This window comes from Acipenser ruthenus, chromosome 11 (genome assembly GCF_902713425.1).
Source record: "Acipenser ruthenus chromosome 11, fAciRut3.2 maternal haplotype, whole genome shotgun sequence".
Classification (NCBI taxonomy): Eukaryota; Metazoa; Chordata; class Actinopteri; order Acipenseriformes; family Acipenseridae; genus Acipenser; species Acipenser ruthenus.
Genome location: NC_081199.1, coordinates 39,425,158 through 39,442,271, shown reverse-complemented (window position 1 = coordinate 39,442,271; position 17,114 = coordinate 39,425,158). Strand labels below are relative to the sequence as shown.

Sequence of the window (17,114 nt, the reverse complement as noted above, 5' to 3'; positions counted from 1 at the left end):
ATTGCACAATCTACATGTCAGCATTTGGGTCTGTTTTTTAGGAAACAGTGTTTTGCTATAGTTACTATGAATGCTGCATTTATTTATGTAAACCAGAGCAAAGGAGCCATTCCATGAAAATGTAAAGTCTGTTGCATTGGATAAACCATTGATATCTGACTGCTTGTGAGCCAGAGACTTCGACGGACAGTACATTAGGATAGACCCATCACCACACACATCTCAGCCTTGCAGTCAATCTGATATCAATCCGTGCAATTAATATATGAATCTTATTATGGTTATTATCATTAATAATACAGAATGCTAACAAAAGGCTAAAAAAAGCTTGGCTTGTCCTGTGGTTTTTTTTCTTTTTTTTTGCCTGTGCGGTTTGAGGTCAAAATCAAGCAAAATAAGGAAGTCAGCCAAAGCATGGAGCCATATATCCATCTGGTCTCTGAACTCCATCAGGACAGCCAGCTGTAACATGAAATATTTCAATACCCTGATGGGACTCGCAGAACTGAAGCGCAAACAACCGTGGCAGTTAGGTATTTTTTTTTCAGTTAACAGGATAATGCTGTTAACTTGGTTTACTAGAGTAAATGCAAAGTAAGCAAAACAAGACGATTCTTGTTCTGTTTTTTTGTTTGTGGTTTCCCCCTTTAATAGCCTTGCTAATTAATATCATGGTCAGATGTAGAAAGCAGACATTTCATTTTACTTTATTCCATGTTTATACTGTAACAATCTTTATTCAGATACACCAGGACTGAATCATGAATGAATGAATGAATGAATGTATGTTCATAGGACACTCCAGAGCAGGGTTCAGGAGTGTTAGCAATGTGCTGCCCACACCATACAGAGCCTGCTCCCTGGATGTGAAAAGGGGCTTCGGTCTACAGGAATCATTCAATTGAATACATTAAACCAAGTAAGGGACTGTATATTGCAATACCTGCATAGTTGACAGGGCCAGACTTCAACACATGCTTGTATAAACAGGTTTAGTTTTTTAATTGCATGCCATTCTGACTGTGAGTGTTAAAAGCTGTAGGGACGGAAGACGAATCCAAGAGGAAGAGAAACAGGGACTTGAGACCAAGAAACGCACAGCCAGCAAGAACTTCATAAACACCCATAAATAAACCAAATGTTTCCGTGCTCGACCATTTCTGCAATTTGGACAGCCTGCAATTTTAAACCACTTCTTCCAAAGAGCAAGCATGCAATGCTGTCAAATATATGACTAATGGTGCCTAGCCACTAAAATAGCAGGGAGCGATCTGAAAAGCACATTAATCTACCTGCAGTATCACAAGGCAGAAGACATGCGCTCAGCCCAGTCTCCAGGCTACTGCAAAAGTAACCCTATATCATGTATGGGTGCATGGAAAGCAAACCTGCAGAATATAATCCTTTTAATGTCCACCAGCTGACAGTTCTGCAGGATTTGGGTTGAACTCTGCTGGCCCTCTTCCTGCATCCCTCCCCCATTGCCAGCATATCCTTGCATCAGTAAAGTATTGCTGTCAAAGGAGAGAGGAAATGCCTTGTTGGAGCATGTCTCCTAGAACAGCCTGTGACCCTGCAGACTCTGTGTGCACGCACAGCCACTGCCGATCTGCTGTTTCCACCGCCGCGTAAATAATCCCCTAACAAGCATACTGTTTAGATGCATATCTGTTTCAAATAAATACAGCAACCAGGAGCTAACATTTTTAGACCATACAGAGGCAGCCAGAATAAAAAAAAAAAAAAAAAAGAAAAAAAAAACACATCAAGGTCAAAAGCTGGCTGCTGCTGCTGTTTGTAAGGGCATCAGACTGGAACAGCTGTGTTTGGCCATGTCATCAGCGTAACAGTGAGATACAGAACTGGACCCATGTCAGATTGAGGTTACCAAGGACATGCATTATTAGTCACTAGCAGGATAGAAAGTCATGTGTTAAGAGAAAATATAAAGACTGCAGATTGATTTATAGGAAGTTCATGGACAGCAAGCAAATATTTCAAAAAGGAATCAAAAGAAATGTAAAAAAGGATGAAGGTTACAAAAATTACAACTATCCAAACGCTGCACGTCAACACGCACAATCACAAACCATCTTACAATCACGTGTGCCGTTGCAGTTTTATGTAATTTGGAGGAGCTTTTCCAGGTTCATAGAATACAGGGGTGTATCAAATCGGAAACCAATAAATGAATGGTCTTCACGTTCCAGAAGCTGACTGACTCGCATGATCACTGGTAAACTGAACTAAACCCATAACAAAATTTGACCAAGAGAAGCAGAGAATGTAAATAATATCTCGAAGCATCTTGTGCATTATTTCATAACCGTGTGAAAGTGAGCAGCCAATGACTCATCCTGACTAAAACCTCAAAACACCTCCTTGAGGTTCACCTCATATCTTTCAAACACTTCCTGTGTGACCAGGACTGAACTGGTGACCAGAAGGGTACACAAATTTAAACAAACTGCAAGTAAACCTCCTTTCTCTATACTCAAATTCAGAAGAATGTGGACCTTTCCCCTTCGATGGCTACAATACAAGGCAACGTTCAGAAAGCACAAACAGACCCTCATTCCATTTAACATTTCTTTTTAATGACATGCCAATGAAGAACGTATTCTCAATCCTACATTAGCTGGAGATTTTGTAAGATTAACAGCTAAAATAAAGAGTTTAATAAGTAAAATCTCTCCTAGAATTATTTTTGTGCAGTAATAGGTTTAGGATACGAGCCGACTCCCTGAAATCAACGCCTGCCAGAAGCTTCTGTTAATCAGCATCTGGCTGTGAGACGCAAGAGAAAGCATCTCTCTCCCCCTTAAAAGCAATTGCCAATCCCACATCTTCAATTTGGATCTGAGCCTGAGCAGGAGAGCAGGGCAGCAGGGATTAAGACGCACAATGCAGAGCTCCCCTTTGAGTTGAGCCAAAGGTTAAACTTCTTTCGTTTTTGAAGTTGCTACAAAAACAGTTTGAAGTCTGGAGGGGTGGATATAAATCACCTGATCTTTTTACATCAATTGATAGTTAAATTTGTGCCGTTACAGAAAAAATCAAAACCAGCATTTGATGTCTGTCTTTAGCTATTTTATGTAGCATTGTAGTTGGCTATGCACTGTTAACCCAAACCACAAAGTCACTCATCAATGGATGCAAATATTAAAACTTTTACAGAATTTTCCACACCAATTAATGATGCTGTAGTACAACTAGAGTACTTTATGAAACAGCCACTTAATTATTGTTTTGAAAATGCTCAGAACTAACTTTTTTTGCCAGGAAAAAAAATAAAATAAAATTGAGTTTTCAGTTTAACTGACAACATTTTATTTCAAGGAAGCCAGAACCGTAATCTCCGTTACAAAAAAGCAAGTGTTTTTCAAATCTGCTAAAACAGCAAAGTCCCAGACCAGTTGCATGCATGTGGATTTGTAATGTTAGTTTGTTTTGATTGAACCAGTTTCCCTTAATAAAACACCTCTGTGAAACAATGCAAAATGAGAGAGAAATGCAAAAGAAATCCATGCTCGTGGCTAAAATTCCAGAAATGATGAAAGCTGTAACAGCCACAATGTTCCAACGCTTGACCTTAAAATGTTTTGTTAGAGCCATGCACCCAGCGGCAACACTGACATTCAGCACTTCTGTTGCTGTAATATACCCTAATGAAAAGGCTTCTCATTTACATGCCTAACAAATGACTTCCATATGCCACCCCACTCGCCAACCTCACATTCCTTTGCACTGTATATATATTAACTGCTGCGTTGCGTTAAATTGCCCAGAGCTCCTAGATTGGAGGTCGCTGGGTTTAGTTATCATGAGCCTGCAGGGCCTCTGCTTCACATACACATGCTGCTCTAGTTGTCGGACAGAAGTATGAGTGTCTGTGTTAAATCAATACAGCAAAGATTCATTTTCAGTTCAGTTAACATAACAAATGGTACTTATTATGACAATCCGATATGAGAAATAAATATACTGTTATATTAATATTGAGCAAACACACAGCATTACTAAAAGGTTTTTCTTTTTCTTTTAAAAACACAAAAAAATATATAAAAGCAATTATTACCAACAGGTATTGAAACTATTTATTATCTGTATTTCACTGCTTCATATTTGCGTTTCCTAAATTTAATTTCCTCTTCTGACTAAGAGTCACGGCTAGTATTGCCTGTTTCCTCATATTTTCTCGTCTTGCATGGGATGTTTTGCTTACATTGTATTTATTTCGGTTGTTTCAAATACTTATTTGGTTTTCCTCATGGATATGTTCCTTTAAAAAAAAAAAAAAAAAAAAACAGCAGCGACATGGGTCTCAAATAAGTAAAGTAAATGGGTCAACCTTAAGTTACAATGCAAAGGGATGCAAGGTTCTGCACAGCGTCACCCATGCAATGCAGTAGTAAGGGTAGACAAGCATTTTATTTATTTCACATCTATGGCATTAGCAAGTCGCTGCTCTACTCTGCTATTAGCGATGCGCAGTATAAAGACAAGTCTGTAAATGTTTGCTCTGGAAGCAAAAGGATTATTTATACTTTATATATGTATATCTTTTTAAAATTATTTTAGCTCAGTACTAATTGCAGCTACACTAAAAGTAGTTTACTGTTCTGTGAACTTGGGTGTTCAAATTATGCTAACAAGCATCTGTATAAGAAGTTTGATTAATTTCATGTCTGAGAAAAGTCACTGTGCCAAAAGGCAGTCTTACAAACGTGTCTCAGTTCCCATGCACAGACCAAGCTTTAGTGTTGTGTGCAGTATTTGACTGATCACACAGTCCTTTTTATCTGGGCCGAGGGACAGCCTATGGGTATCCAGGACCGCGCTCCTCTGACATCACTGCACTGACCTCACCAGGGTGGAGCCAGGGGCAACTGTTATCCGTCGCAAACAGACTGACGGGCAGGGATAACACACCGAAAAATACTGTAACTAATTCACTGCATTCTCGTACAGGAATTATAAAAAAATATATACACAGGACAGATCCACTCTGGAGCAAGGTCTCCTTTCAGGAGATGTTCAATTAAATTCCTCCCCAGGTCCTTCAAGAGGGTAGTGGCACATGGTAGGATCACCTCAGGCACAAACCTGCTTTAGTTTGTAAGGCCGTACAAGATCAGAACTGAAATTGTTACAGATGCAGGATGTCTGTAGCAATATATGTTGTCCACATGTTTCGCAGTATTCCTTACTTCATACAAACAATCTATTTCTATATTATCACATTAGTTCAATGTGTGGCTTTTGGACCCTTGGCAGAGCTGTATGCGCTGCTGCAGGGCAGTTGAAAGCCCTGCACATATAAAATGTGTTTATTTTTATTAAGAACGGGTGCATGTATTGTATCTTTGTAAAAACTAGTGTTTTTGTGTGTTATTGTTTGGCAGCGTGGATGGGAAAGCCCCATCCCACAAAACCACGTGCAGAAGGTGACCATCTCCCGAGTTAAGTAATTGATTCATTTGTTGCTAAATGGGAGATGGTCACCCATATAAAAGCCTGCAGCTCTCCCTGATCGAGGTGGGTTTTTGAGAGGAGGAACGAGCGAGACGGGAGAGAAGCAAAGCGAAAGAAAAAACAAAACAAAACAAAACAATTGCTATGGGTGCTGGAAGCCCCAGCACCGTATTTGTTTAGGTGGGGGTTATTTTGTGTTCGTGATTTGTTTTTGGTTTAAAAACTTTCTTTGGTCTCCGAGTATTGTTTTTGTTTAAATATTTAATTATTTTTGTGTTAATAAAAACGGCGCGGCAGTGCGCTTTTGCACCCGAGTACCTGTGTGTTGTGCTGCTTTCACTTCCTGGCCTGATGTCACCGCCTCGGCTACCCTGTCACACGTGGTGTTAGCCGTGGGATGCACCAATACCTTTCAGGCATTCTGCAACATTTCAAGCAACAACCACCACTCAGAACGGTCTCCCTGCATGCAACACCATTGGTCTAGCAGACAATCAGATTTTTCTAACGCCGGTAGGAGTTTTGTTTTCCCCATAATCTAAATCTAAGGAGGTTGTATTATAATTAGCACAGAATGACCTTGGCAAAGCACTGGCCTGCAAGTTTTTATTATTTTTGGCTTCTTAACTGTCTGCTCCCCCTTAACTCCAGAGAATTAGTCAACAGAAATGAACACTACTGCAACATAACACTTATTTTGGTCCCAAGTAAAAGCACATCATGGCTTAAACTCAGTGCAGTATTTATTGGAGATAGCGCAGGGCCGCATGCTTGTTGTGAGTGAAACCTCGACATCATCCATCTCCCCAAACGCCAGCATGAAGCACAGAAACAGTGTGCTGCTCAATCTGCTGTTGTGACACACTGAAGGACAAATTGCTTCTATTATGTGTATCTTAAATGTTTAGTGCCTGATCCACATGGATTGTAAACAAAGTTGTTTTTCAGGTCAAATGTGAACTCTAAATCGAGTTTGAGAAGTTGCCCTGCCAAAACCTTGAAGAAAAAAAAAAAAAAAAAAAAAAAAAAATTATAAAATGATAGACTTAACATGGTACAACTATTATGCACACAGTGACCGAAGGGGAGAGGTTATATTATCACGAAAGTACAGACTGCCACCTGCCTAAAATCACTGTGCAGAGATTGAAACAACTTCACAATTAAATAAAACAAACCCAAGCCTGTTATTTCCCCAAGGACGTGGCTGCATTGTTCAGATAAAACACAGACACGAGGTCTGAGGGGATAAAGCAATGCAATATGCAAAGCCATGGCTCAAAGTGATTTGTGCTTTTGTGACTATTCTTGGCTGTAAGGGGCACTGGGGCTCATAAAGTCTAGATTTTATAACTTCCATGTAGTGTCATGCAGATGCAAGCAAAGCCAGCGTCTGCTGTGTCTCAACTGCTGTATACCACGGCTGTGTTTCTAAGTATGGGTTTTACTGGACAGGCTTAGAACACAAAAAAATAAATAAATAAAACTTCCATAACTAATCTGGTAGATAAAAATACAGAGAGAAATACTGTACAGCCAAAATATTAATTTGTTTATATATATATAAAAAAAGATGGCATTTACTTTGGATAGAATCAACACTTATGACCAAGTTCCCAGAGAATGTTGGCTTCGTTACCCCACAGTGTATGTTTTTCTGCTTGTGGTTTAAACAGGAATTTCATTTTTTGTGTCCTATTTTTACCAGAAAATGCAGAAGTCACTGCAGTGAGTGATAACAGTGTGCGATTACTGAAGCCAGTTAAATAATGCTTTGTTCGTATTTTACTTCTCACAAAAAATTCCTCTCATGAAACTTGTAGGCACTTCAAGAAAAACAAAATGTCGCTGCAAGAGGAGGCACTGCGAGTAAAACAAAACAATGAAATGAAAACTGTACAGCATGTGCCACTCTACAATCAGCAGAATAGCATGCCACACATCATCAGACAACTCTGGAAAAAAAAAACACAACAGAGAGGAAACAAAGCAAAGAATTGAACCTACCTCGTTAGCACTGACCTCACAAAGCATGCATGGGCATTGGGGATGTAGGATTACTCTCCCTCCACTTGCATTTGCAGTAGTAAAAAAGCGATGTGTTTTCAATTGCTAACGGGTCATTTAGCACAAGCAGAGATTTTGCTGCCTCATAAATACATGATTTAATCAGCAGGTGTATTTAGAAATAGTTTGCTTCTCCATTCAAAGTATACTTGGCACAGAGCATTGTCTAGAAATGCACAGACATTTTTAAAGCAGTAAAAAATAATAATAATAATAATAATAATAATATTCATACCTGGAACATATTGTGCTACATCCAGCTGCATTTAATTGCCTTCTGGGAAGCCTGCAATTTCCTCTTAGCTTATGTAAGTCTTTTACAGACGTTGAGAGACATGCAAGGCACAATAAAGAAACATTAACTTACTGTACCACAGACACATATATATATATATGTATGTGTGGTAAAAAAAGAATATGGTTTTATGTAGACCATATTCTTTTTTTTGTATTATCCTAACACCAGAATGACACCCAATAACTAGCCGTGTCCTGTGTCGTGTGTCCCACGTGTGTCCCACGTGTCCCCACCCCTACCCCACAACAGCTGCAGGCCTCACGGCTAGAGTTACTGTGATGTGTCTAAACCTGGCTGTGCTCAACAGGGCGTTGGAAAGAAACGACACATTTTAAAGCAGTGAAGCCGATAAGGGTTACTGAAATAAGACACCACTGACCGTGCCATCCACTTACAGGTGCTTTTCATTTTGTACAGAAAACAGAGAGCAGAGTAGAGATTGAAGCGATGAAAAGCAGTTGTAAATGCTCGTATTAATCACGATTAAGACAGTGGAATGTGCAATACAGGTGGATGTGACTGCCAACATACACAAACCCCACTGCTCCTGCGGCTAAGCTGCTGGCTTCCAGCTTCTACTGGGCACATTTTGACAAAGCCGTCGAAAGTATAGAAATATTTCATTAATATCAAACTTTTTTAAAATGAATCATAAAAACAGCATTAAGAAATTGTATGCACACAATTGAAAACTCAGGAAACTGTTATTCAGCTCCACCCAAATCTTGCCAGCTATGTGCCTTGAGTTTCGTGCGGTTTTGATTAGTGCGATTTTGAGGATTATGCACCACGGCAACCATGTCACGCTTGTCCATGTTGTTTAAAGTTCTGAAGTTAAATTGAACCTACATAGCCCTCAAATACTGTATTACATACACTGACACATGGCAATGGTAAAGCAGAGAGTTGCTGACAGACCCAGAACAGATACATGAAGTATATACAGATGTCCTGTTGCAACCCCCCCACAATTGAATTGCTCTGACCTGGATGTTTTAATACTCTCTCAATGCTAAGCCTTGTCCTTGACACTCTTACCGGAGTGAATAAGAGGCTGCTATCTTTAGCAGGGAACTCTTGAGGAAAAGCTGATTGATGTCACAACAAACCTCCAAGAGCTTAGCACAGTGACTTTCAGCAGACACTCATTCCACACCACTATCAAATCCCTTAAGCAAACGAATTGGACCCCGAGGTGAGACATGAATGTGATTATGAAGCTCTGCAAAACAATAACAAAGTACAGTAACTTAGGAATTCAGCATTCACGGTCAGTCTAAAACAGATAGCTGGTGGGCTCCTCTCCATCCATATTCAAAGTATCCCACAATAAAGTTGAATTATTAATTATATAAAAAGTGTAATTTCTTGGAGTGTGTGTGCACTGCATTCTTCCGTAATGTTCTCTAAATGCAGTTATCTGTGCACGAAATGAGGTGGCAGACCATGTTCACGTTCCATTTTGTAGCCTTAGGATAAGGAACCTCATTTTTTATTTTTCATTACATTGACAAAAATCCACAGACCAACAGTAACCAGGATTTCCAACACAGGCTTCAACATAACAGTCTTTTGAAAGGAGTAGAAACTCTTTTTTTAAACTGTGTGTGACATTTCACCTGTAAACATATTTAATTATCATGCTGAAGTATGTGGGAATCTGTTTGCATATTTAATTATCATGCTGAAGTATATGGGAATCTGTTTGCATATTTAATTATCATGCTGAAGTACGAGGGAATCTGTTTGCATATTTAATTATCATGCTGAAGTACGAGGGAATCTTTTTGCAATTAGGGGGTTTAGGATTTAACTTCATAATCCTCTGGAGGAGTTTAGATCTGCTGATTTGAACAGTAAAGGAAATGCCATTCAGCACACAGCCTCTACACAGCCTCCACGCCACAAAGAAAGAATCGCAAAAGCAATTTACTGTAGCATTCAAGAATGTGGATTCATATCACAAACAGCTTTCACTGCATCACACAGGAAACCATAAAAACTGAGTCTATTTATTGCAGTACATACAGAATAGTGACAATTCTAAAACGATTTCTTGCAGAATGTCCAGTTTCTCAAAAATAAATAAATAAATAAATGTCAAAAACAGAGGGCAGTTTTCTTTTTAACACTTGAACCGCCATAGCAGTCATGTTGACGGTTTCAGGTTTTCAAATTTAAATTACTTTGCGTCTCTGAAAGTTCTGACGTTGTCCGTTTATGACCTTTCCTAAATACATGTATTAAATACCCTGAAAGGCTGTAATCATGAAAATAAGGACGTTATAATCCCGCCCACCTAGAACCGCCAAAGCAGTCATTTTGACTGCCTTTTACAATACATGTTTTTATTTTGAATATAACCTACAATATTCATTTTTTTGTTATAGCCAAGCCTGTTATCTCTACTCCCACTGAGCTTACACGTGAGCATATACAGTCTGCTGTCGTATAGTATTACTATTTTACTCTCACCAGGTAGACTGACAGAGGCTAGGCTGAAACTCAAAATGGCTCAAAGAAATGCATGACCACTCAAAAAAGAGATTGATATGCTTACCGCTTCACCCGCAGCAGTACCAAAGACAGCGACTCCAGTTGCTTCGCCAGCACGAACAGGCACTATTTGGGAAATTGTAAATCCCGGTGTTGACACTGTGGGAAGATGGGCTGCACAAAATGTTTTGACTGAAACCTCAGCTCCCACGGCGTATGCAAAACGCAACATCGATAGCACTCTCAGTTACTGATCACCACATTCAACGCTGTACTGTAGCAGAGGCACATAGGATACAAAATTATGATTCCTAGGCAACGTCGTTAGAGGAATTAGAAGCGTTTATTGCAATCCTGTAAACATAACACTGACCTTTTTTTTTTTACTTCACTGCAATTGAAAAAACAGCCTAGTTGGAACAATGAACAAAGCAAGAAGAGAGATTCCACTATCTGCACAAATCTCCACAACTGTACTCCAGTACAATTTTGAAACACAGTGACTGCACTACGCTAACTGTTTACAAATGCAAGCCGAGAAAGAATGTCATTATTCTCCGCTCCCTTCATAAGTCAGTTGCCATCGGGACTGTTGATAAGGAGAGATATCATCTTGAAGCTAGCCACAGAGCTTCGGCACAAACATTTCGATCAGAAAACTGCAAAGCAGCAGGCAAATGCATCCAACCTGGATTCAGTGCTGCACCCAGTTACACTAAAATTAAATGCAATAAAAATAAAACTTCTGATATCTGTGCCCAATGTGAAAGTGCAGTATGTGGTAAATGCACAGGACAAGTTGAGAAGCGTTACATCTGTGTGGATTGCGCTGCTTTGAAGTCTATTTCCCTGAAAGTGCATTTACGTTACATAATGGTATTGAGTTATTTTCTTTTTTTATGATGTTTATTTTATTACAGTTTTTCATTTTTTGAAGTAGTTCTTTATATGTGGTAAGTTAGAAAATAAACCCTTTTATGTTTAATTGTTCATTTAAATACAGCGTTTCGGCTGTACTTTTGAGTTGTAACTGATAGTGTGTTTTTCATTTTAATATTGAGGTTGTTTAAAACGTAATTGTCGTATGACCGGTGGCGGCGGTTCTAGCTAGGGGTATAACCGCGGCGGTTCTAGCTAGGGGTATAACCGCGGCGGTTCTAGCTAGGGGTATAACCGCGGCGGTTCTAGCTAGGGGTATAACCGCGGCGGTTCTAGCTAGGGGTATAACCGCGGCGGTTCTAGCTAGGGGTATAACCGCGGCGGTTCTAGCTAGGGGTATAACCGCGGCGGTTCTAGCTAGGGGTATAACCGCGGCGGTTCTAGCTAGGGGTATAACCGCGGCAGTTCTAGTGTTAAACAAATTATGTAAAGCTTGCAGAACTTGGTATTTTATTGCAAATAACAATAATTTGTATTCCACATCAACATTAAATATTTGAAAGCATACATTCATGTGTAAATGAGGAAGCCTCAAATTAAGGCTGGAGAGATATTTTTAGATGCAAAACCAGGGAAGGCCTTTCTAAAAGTCTCTTAATGGGTCTTTAACCCATTGCCCAGTTGTTAAAAGCAAACAGGGCAGCTGACTTCTCCAGCTGGCTTTCATCCTGAGCAAAGCGTTGTGTGACATGCCACCAGTTATACCTCGACTGTTGCCCTGGTAAACTGCTAATCAAATCAGACTGACACGGAACAGATGGTGGAGCTTCACCTTCCTGTTTGGTTGTGAAACAAACTGTCCAGAGAGAGGCTGGATCCCCTCAAAGGAATGGGCAAAATGACTCCTGCATTCCCAGACTCCAAGTCACATTCTCCAGCCAAGGTTCATGCAAGTTTGTTTAGCAATAACAGGTCACACTTCCGTTTCAGGATCTGTTTATACAACATCTATAAAAGGAGTTATTAAACTTTTTTTGATTTACAAAACATTTATTATATGGTTTCTAATAAATGCCTCAGTTAAGCCAACATGTTCTCAAAACACTATGTAACAGCTGTCTAATAGCGGTCTTTATAACCAAAGTATTACGAAATAAGCTTATTCTGCCCCTTTAACCACCTCAACATGTTCTCAAAACACTATGTAACAGCTGTCTCATAGCGGTCTTTATAACCAAAGTATTACGAAATAAGCTTATTCTGCCCCTTTAACCACCTCAACATTTCTGTATTTAATACTTCTGGAGTTTCTTTGAAGTCTCAGAAAAAACAAAATCACGGTCTTACATTCCAGCCACATCACCAGTTTCAATTCCTCCAATTAATTAATTTTTGACCATCGTAACACAGTATTCTAGCTATCAATGTGCGCACAATGCAAGACAAATGTGAAAGTCAAGTAATTAAAGTGAAAGAAAGCAGTAAGTGCCTGGCAGCTGGGAGGTCACCAAGATGAGATAGGAGTCTACTGGGGTCTGGAAGGAGGTGAAGCATAGCTGCAATTGGAACCATAGTGGGATTAAACTGCAGCCAATAAGCAGGTACAGTGCGGGGATCCTGCAATTACAGGGAAAGAGTATACTAATAAATTGCAGTTAGAGGGACAGAGTATACCAATAAAGTCCTTCACAACAAGTGCACTGAATGCAAAAGCAGGCCATGGATATAATCAGAAACCATTACTGACTCATTACTAGGGATGGGAATTTCCAATAGTTTCCTATTCGAATACACAGGGGCCAACATTTTCGTGTATTAAAATACCAGGAATAAAGAATAAAAGGCAAATACGTATGTGTCCTACAGCAGACAGCATAAAAAGCGTAAGCCGCTCAAGTTCAAGTTCACTCTTCGGAGGGGCCGACCGGGTTCACAAAGTGTACAAACAACGTCCAAGATGAGATTTCTTTGTTCAAGTTACTTGGTATATTCAATAACCTGTAAATAATTCAAAACAAGGAACATACCAGGTTGTACTTTTAATGGTCAGTGCAAATGTTGACGTTACTCCATCCATTCACAGAAAGTCAACAGAAGATGTTTTACATTGTACTGCAGTCCACAGAGCTAAAAAACTATTTCCACGCTGTTTTCCCAGTCATTGTGGTGTTCTGCTTAGCATTTAGTATGTCTTTATATTCAACAAAAAGCTAAATTAGCATTCTAATTTCAATGTTACTAAAGTTAGGCTTCCTTTTCAGCACTTGCTACATCCATTTGTTTACCAATTTAAAGTTAGCTGGTGCCATGCTCCCGGAAGCTGTTTCACGGCTGCCTAGCAACAGCGGCTGTGTGCAGTCATCACAGAGGAACTCAAGCGGGAGATCTGTTGTTAACATTAGCTGAAAACAAGGCAATGAAATCGGCAACAATTTCAAGCAGAACTGTAGAATTTTGCTGTTACAAGCATTGCTTGATTAATTAGGGTCGTTACGTTTAATATGCCAATCTCATTCACATGAATGCGCTGGGTTTAACATGGACTTTGAACACTTGTCAAGCGTCAGCATTTAAAAAAAAGACATGTTTACTTATACTAGTAGCTAATATACGTTTTTTGTGTACTCCAATATGTAATATGCTATTCTAATAGTTTTTTATTTTCGTGTTATCGTGTATTCGACTACATTAATCCCTACTCATTACCCTGCAAAATAATTATACATAAACAAAGAAACCAAACAACAAGGAGCGACGTGCTGGAGAAGTGACCTGGAAGCCGTTTGGTTTAATTACCGGGCACGGGCCCAAGCTGGCACTCCAGACTCTGTGCCAGTCTCCACACTGTGAAATCAGTGGCTATGCAGAGCAAACAAAGCATTCATTTAAAATGTATCACATTCCAGTAACACTGTGGTAACATGAGAACTATGGGTGTCATTTAAATCCATAAAAAATAGATTTTTTAAATCTAGGGGTTCATTGTTCGTTCTTTGGGGAACCACTGGGAGTTTTAGATGGTGGGCCTAAAAGGAGAAGTTGCAAACTGTATAAACAATGTGTAATATACAAATGTCCTTATTAATGTGTTTGTTACTCAAAAATATTTAATGTACTATAAGAATATCATTCAGTGCTTCATTTCATGCCAATGAAGTTAAACCTATATTCTGAAGGCCATCGACCGGATGTTCTGGTTAGACAGGATTGTGTGCAGACTGTGGCAATGGAATCAATGGAATGTGCAAGGTATTTGATTGTGACTACAATACATTTCCTGAAGGAAGAAGAACGTATTGTCTGTTTAAATAATGTTTAAGACACAGCATTCTCCCCAGGGTCAGAATAACTTTCAACTGTGGCAGGCACATTATGATAAAACCACTCAAGTAAGTATTCAGCATTGCATTGTCTATCAGTAACAGCGTAGAAGTTTCAGTGCAGTCCTGCCATGTTAGCCACAAGCAAACAGAGCAAGGCAAGGTCCCTTCAAGAGGCGACAGTGGAAGGAACCTATGTGGTCTTGAAAGCTTGTATTTTTAAAATAAATATACCAGTAACTGAAAGTCTGACTAACATGGAGTGTATGAGTAAATTAACAGCTTCCTGAAACGCACTGAAGACCGAGGAGTTTACCGCAGTGTAGAACTCCAGTTTACAACCCTACTGTATTTCGTTTAAATAAATTCATTTGTTCTAAATGAGAAGTATTTTCAGGCAAACAGCAAAAACCAGGAACGAGAGAGGTTTACCCGAGCAGATTTCCAATGTGCAACCAAGTCGCAGGTTAGGGAAGAATCTGGGGGACCAATAACCGACATGAGAAAAAGCAGTGCCCAGCATACCAACAGCACTATTGCCTCTCACCTGAGCAGAGAATGCCTTTGTGCCGGGCGCAGGAGAAGTCGTCGCACTCACAGAATGTCCCGTATATCTTCCCAAACTCGCTCTCATAGCAGAGGCACTGATTGCAGCTGCACTCCCCCCTGCCACTGCAGATCTGCTTCCCCTCGGCCTCCCGGCACATGGTCTGGTACATGCTGTCCTCGCCCTCCTGGCACTCGCACTGGGCTCCCAGGTACCCAGGATCACAGCTGCAGATGCCACACTGGTAGGTGCCGATGCTGCTGCACTTGGTGCTGTTGTTCTCTGTCTCTGTGGTGCATCCGCAGGTACACTTGTAGTTGACAGTGACCTCCAGAGTATCCTTAAAGCCGACGGGTTTGATAGTGAACTTGTGCCTGGTGTCCTCAGCAGGGCAGCCCCTGGCGTCCACAGATACATTGAAAGAGACCTGACAGAAAACAAAGCAACAAAGAGTTATTCTAGCAGGAGTTTTCCTTTCAGTGGGACCTAATGTTTCAAATGTGCAATTAGCATCTAAAAAGCCTATAATAATTGTTAAATAGCTTTTACTGACAGTATGGGGATCATTTCGTTGTGGTCAGCAATTTAGCTAGGCACTTGGAGGAAATGTATACAGTTTTTTTTTTTTCTGAAACGTACACAGCAGGGCTGCTGGTATGCCGACAGAGACACAGCAGGGTTTCTGGCATGCTGCCCGTTTTCAAACGGTTACACTTGTATTTTGTGAAGTCACGCTCACCCAATTAATCCATCTGATGTGTAAAGCTACATGCTGTTAGAACAAGGATTGGAAAGGAAGATTATAAAACGTACAATACAGTCTATGTCAAAGTAGTAAGACATAACATAACTGCACCCAATAATTATCAGAATCATAACTATGTGTTGAAACCGTCTCCTGCCCCACCCCCCAAAACAAAGAGAATTGGTGTTAAATATCTCACCCATCTTCAAAGGGTTGGGTGTGCCTTTATTCATATAGAATGTAGCTGGACAAAAGAATAGTTCCACCCATTCAGCTGCATTTATTCAATGCATTAAAAATCTATTAGTGCAGGGCTCGAAACTGGGTTTGAGCAATAGTGTCCCTTCTACAATACATATGCTCTGAACTGATTGCCCTGCTCATAGCAGGAATCTGCAGGTTCACAGAGCATTTCAATAATGTACTTCATTGAGTTCTGAAATCCAGGACTGGGTTCAGGGCTAAAGTCAATTCCTGTCAAGTTCTGTTAGTGAATTACTGATTATATACCTACTAGCATTTAAATTTCCCTCCTCAGTTGCCAGTGGCACTGGCTGCATTGTTTCTTTGCAGAGAAGTCCTTTAAGACTCTGCTAAAAGATTCCCCACACACACTTTTCTCTGCTCCCCTCAGCTCACGCACAGAGCTACTACAGCCTGTATGCAGAGAGTTACTGAAAGAAAGGGACAACAGCACTGTGCTCTGAGGAGGGATAGTAACATTCAGCTTTAAATAGAGCCTGCCAGAGGCGCACATAACCCAACAGCTATGCAGCATGGGCATGCAGATATGGCTGGATGGTTCAGTATATATTTAGCAGAATGTCTCAGGCTTGGCTGTAATGCTGCACTTCAGTCTTTGAACAGGGAATCATTACAAACATTGGAAGCACTGCTATAGTGATTCAGGAAACTCTGCATCAGGCAGACGCTTCTTTTTTGAAAAAACACCTTTAGCCAGATGAAATGCACACATTCAATTTTAAGTGACTGGTAATGGGCCTTTCTGCGCAGTTCAGTTCTGCATGCATTTTTACACCACAGCAGATTTGAAGAGACATAAACAAGGTTGCTTAACTTGTGGTGAAAATTGAGGATTGCTTATTTCATTTTTCCTTCAAAACTATAAAGCCGAGTAACTTCAACAACTAATTAATAACATACATGCCAGCGTCAAGACCTCACATTGAGACTATGCCCACTGATTTTGTGATTTACTTTTACGTTCTCTTTCTAGTGGCAGCTTATCAATCTGTAGTTTGAAACTATCTTGGCAGTGTGTGCCAT

At 40.1% G+C, this 17,114-nt stretch overlaps 1 protein-coding gene across 3 annotated transcripts in view; it reads right to left on the bottom strand.

Annotated features, from left to right (window-relative positions):
- Positions 1-17,114, bottom strand: part of LOC117426884 (integrin beta-5-like) — a 43,415-nt gene that overhangs the window by 11,902 nt on the left and 14,399 nt on the right. For all 3 annotated transcript variants that reach the window (XM_034045048.3, XM_034045047.3, XM_059033896.1), the window contains one exon: positions 15,083-15,509. In XM_034045048.3, coding sequence (XP_033900939.3) covers positions 15,083-15,509 — 427 coding nt within the window. The remainder of the gene's footprint in view (positions 1-15,082; positions 15,510-17,114) is intronic.